This window comes from Sorex fumeus, unplaced genomic scaffold (assembly GCF_029834395.1).
Source record: "Sorex fumeus unplaced genomic scaffold, SorFum_2.1 ptg000030l, whole genome shotgun sequence".
NCBI lineage: Eukaryota > Metazoa > Chordata > Mammalia > Eulipotyphla > Soricidae > Sorex > Sorex fumeus.
This window is the reverse complement of record NW_026606087.1, coordinates 14,773,576-14,776,612: the sequence shown is the minus strand read 5'-3', so window position 1 is coordinate 14,776,612 and position 3,037 is coordinate 14,773,576. Positions and strand designations below refer to the sequence as shown.

The window sequence follows — 3,037 nt, the reverse complement described above, 5'->3', positions numbered from 1 at the left end:
AGAGATCTCTGAGTAAAAGACAGGAGTAAGCACTGAACATGGGTTGGGCGAGGTGCCCAAAGGAAACAAGAATGGGGTGGAGAGAAGCAATCAAAGTCATGAATGTGTGAAGAGTCCCATTTCTCTAAATTAGGGTAGGAATATTCACAAGTTGGAAAAAGACTAGGGGATGTAAGAATCATGAGAGACACTACAGAAACATTAATAAAGTTATACTTTGGCATTCTGTAGCTTACATGTCTGATGTTATTGTTTATATTTTTGTTATCATATGCATTTTTTATTTTAAGAAGTATAATTATAATCTCAATATAGAGGAAAAATTAGCACAGCTATTAAAAAGGAATTCTTCAAAAACAGTAGTGAAATGTACTAAAAAAACTCTATTTAAAAGTAGCAAAAACAAACCTTGACCAATGTTATTGAATATTGCCTAAGAAAGAGGAAGATCACAGATATTTATCTTTAATTAGCAACTAGACAGAGGAAAAGAATAGTAGTACTTTATGTCTGTTAACTTACTGAAATGAAAGCAACAAACATCAATTTGTTGATTCAGGATGACTTAGTTTTCCTTCCAAGTATTTTTTTTTTAATTTTTGAAAGCCAAGAAGGAAGGATAAGGATATGTTTTTAAAAAGTAAATAGTCAAATTTTACCAGTAAAATTTCACATTATTTTCAGAATTTCAGTATCATCAGTAGCATATCTTAAAATTTAAGTTGTGTTATCCTAAAATCCTAACGGGCTGGAGTGATAGCACAGTGGTAGGGCATTTGCCTTGTGTGCGGCCGAGCTGGGTTCGACTTTTATGCCCCTCTCAGAGAGCCTGGCAAGCTACTGAGAGTATCACATCCACATGGCAAAGCCTGGCAAGCTACCCGTGACAAATTTGATATGCCAAACTCAGTAACAACAAGTCTCACAATGGAGATGTTACTGGCCCCGCTCAAGCAAATCGATGAACAACGGGAGGACAGTGACAGCGATCCTAATGTATTTCTGTCTTTCAAAAGGACACATGAAATCTGGTGACCAGCAAATTTTCATCTAGCCCAGTGAGTTCTGGGAGAACTCTGAATACATAGATAACATCAAACAAGTTTATATTTGCTTTTAAAGAAGAATATTTGGTGGAGTTTTATAGCCCATGTTAGTTCAGTGGCAGGGACAAGTTATTCTTAACTAGTGTAAATTTGAACATTTCCACATTTCTGTTTGACACCTTTTTCAGTGTGGCAATGCAAATGCAAGACAATTGTTTAATGTAGTTTTAGGACACTGACTCTTTAATATTGACTTGTATACTATTGGCAGCTATCAATATTTTTAATTTGCATCATGCATCTGAAATTCTTTTGAAATATTTTTACATTTCACCCATGTGTTTATTCATTAAATGAAGATAAACTGTTTCCTGTTGCACCATATAACATCAATAGCAGCAAGGAGAAGAAGGAAATCCTAAGAAATCTCCTTAAAAATCCCAGGAAAACATAAAACATATACAAATTGGGAAATTTCTATCATGTGTTGTTATTCTTTTCCAATAATTATGATAAAATATCTTACTTTAGTGGAACAAAAATGTATTCTCAGTTATCAGAAAGGGTCCAATAATTTTGTGCTTTATCCGTTTGATTTTGATGCTACATCTATATTTATTTCCAGCATGATCAAACAGCCTTCATCCTTAACGAGCTAAGGACACGCTCTCTTATTTTCTTGGTCCTAATTCCATAAACAATGGGATTAAGAAATGGTGGTACCAGAAGATACATATTGGCAATAAATATATGAATCTGGGGTGCGACATGGTGGCCAAATCGATGAGTTAGAAAGGTAAAGACAGCGGTGGAGTAGAAAACAAGAATGACACACACATGGGAGCCACAGGTGCCCAGAGCTTTCAGGCTTGCTTCCCTGGATGGGAGACGAAAGACTGCACGGAGGATTAGGACATAAGAGATAGCAATAAAAAAGCCATCGCAGGAGCCAATGACGGAGGCCACACTGAGACTGTAACGCTTGGTGGCTCCTGTGTCCACACAAGCCAGCTTTATCACAGCCATGAACTCACAGTAGGTATGGGCGATAATGCGGGTTCTGCAGTAGGGCAGCCTCTTGAGCAAAATGGGATGTGGGGAGAAGAAGGCCACTCCCCGGAAGACCACAGAAGCTCCCATTTGAGCAATCCGGGCATGAGTGAGAATGGTGGTGTGGCGCAGTGGATGACAGATGGCCACGTAACGATCAACGGCCATGGCTAAGAAGAAGCCAGATTCCATGGCAGTGAAGCTGTGAATGAAGAACATTTGGGCGAGGCAGGCATCAAACACGATGTCATGGGCTCCAAACCAGAAGAGACAGAGCATGCGGGGCAGTGTAGATGTGGAGAGCACCAGGTCGGTGACAGATAACATGCACAGGAAGAGGAACATAGGCTCGTGGAGGCTGCGCTCTGCTCTCACTACGGCCAGGATGGTCACATTCCCCACCACGGCCACCACATACATGGAGCAGAAGGGAATCCCAATCCAGACGTGCAGATGCTCCAGTCCTGGGATGCCCAGCAACAAAAAAGTGTTTGAAGGTGTTTGAGATTTGTTGGCCGGTCCCATCGTGCTGCTGCCTTCTTAATTTTGTGGATAGAATCCTCCGTTTTAGGGGAAATGTTTTCTGCCAAGGTCATCACAAATCGGTCTGGAAGCAAAGAAAGACAAATCTGAAAGACCCCAAGATATCATGTTAGAAAAAAAATTCAGGATATGCAAAGATGCACTAAGTGTAAAAAAGCTTAGGAACAATAAGTGAAATCTGTACAAGATAAAAAGTGCTAATTATAAATCCGCATTAATCTTAGGAATGTGTTAACAACAACAACAACAAAAAAAAACCTAGCTCAGTTAATGTTTAGGAAAATAAAATCAAGGTGACTTTTTAAACTCACTGTAGCACTGTAGCACTGTCCTACAGTTGTTCATCGATTTGCTCGATTGGGCCCAGTAACGTCTCCATTGTGAGACTTGCTGTTACT

The 3,037-nt window shown here is 39.5% G+C and overlaps 1 protein-coding gene across 1 annotated transcript; it reads right to left on the bottom strand.

The window, feature by feature from the left end:
• Window positions 1-1,676: 1,676 nt before the first annotated feature.
• On the bottom strand, window positions 1,677-2,621 carry LOC130025460 (olfactory receptor 52D1-like). The gene has a single exon (XM_056116399.1). The coding sequence runs from the start codon at window positions 2,619-2,621 to the stop codon at window positions 1,677-1,679; it is 945 nt and encodes a 314-aa protein (XP_055972374.1).
• Window positions 2,622-3,037: the final 416 nt, after the last annotated feature.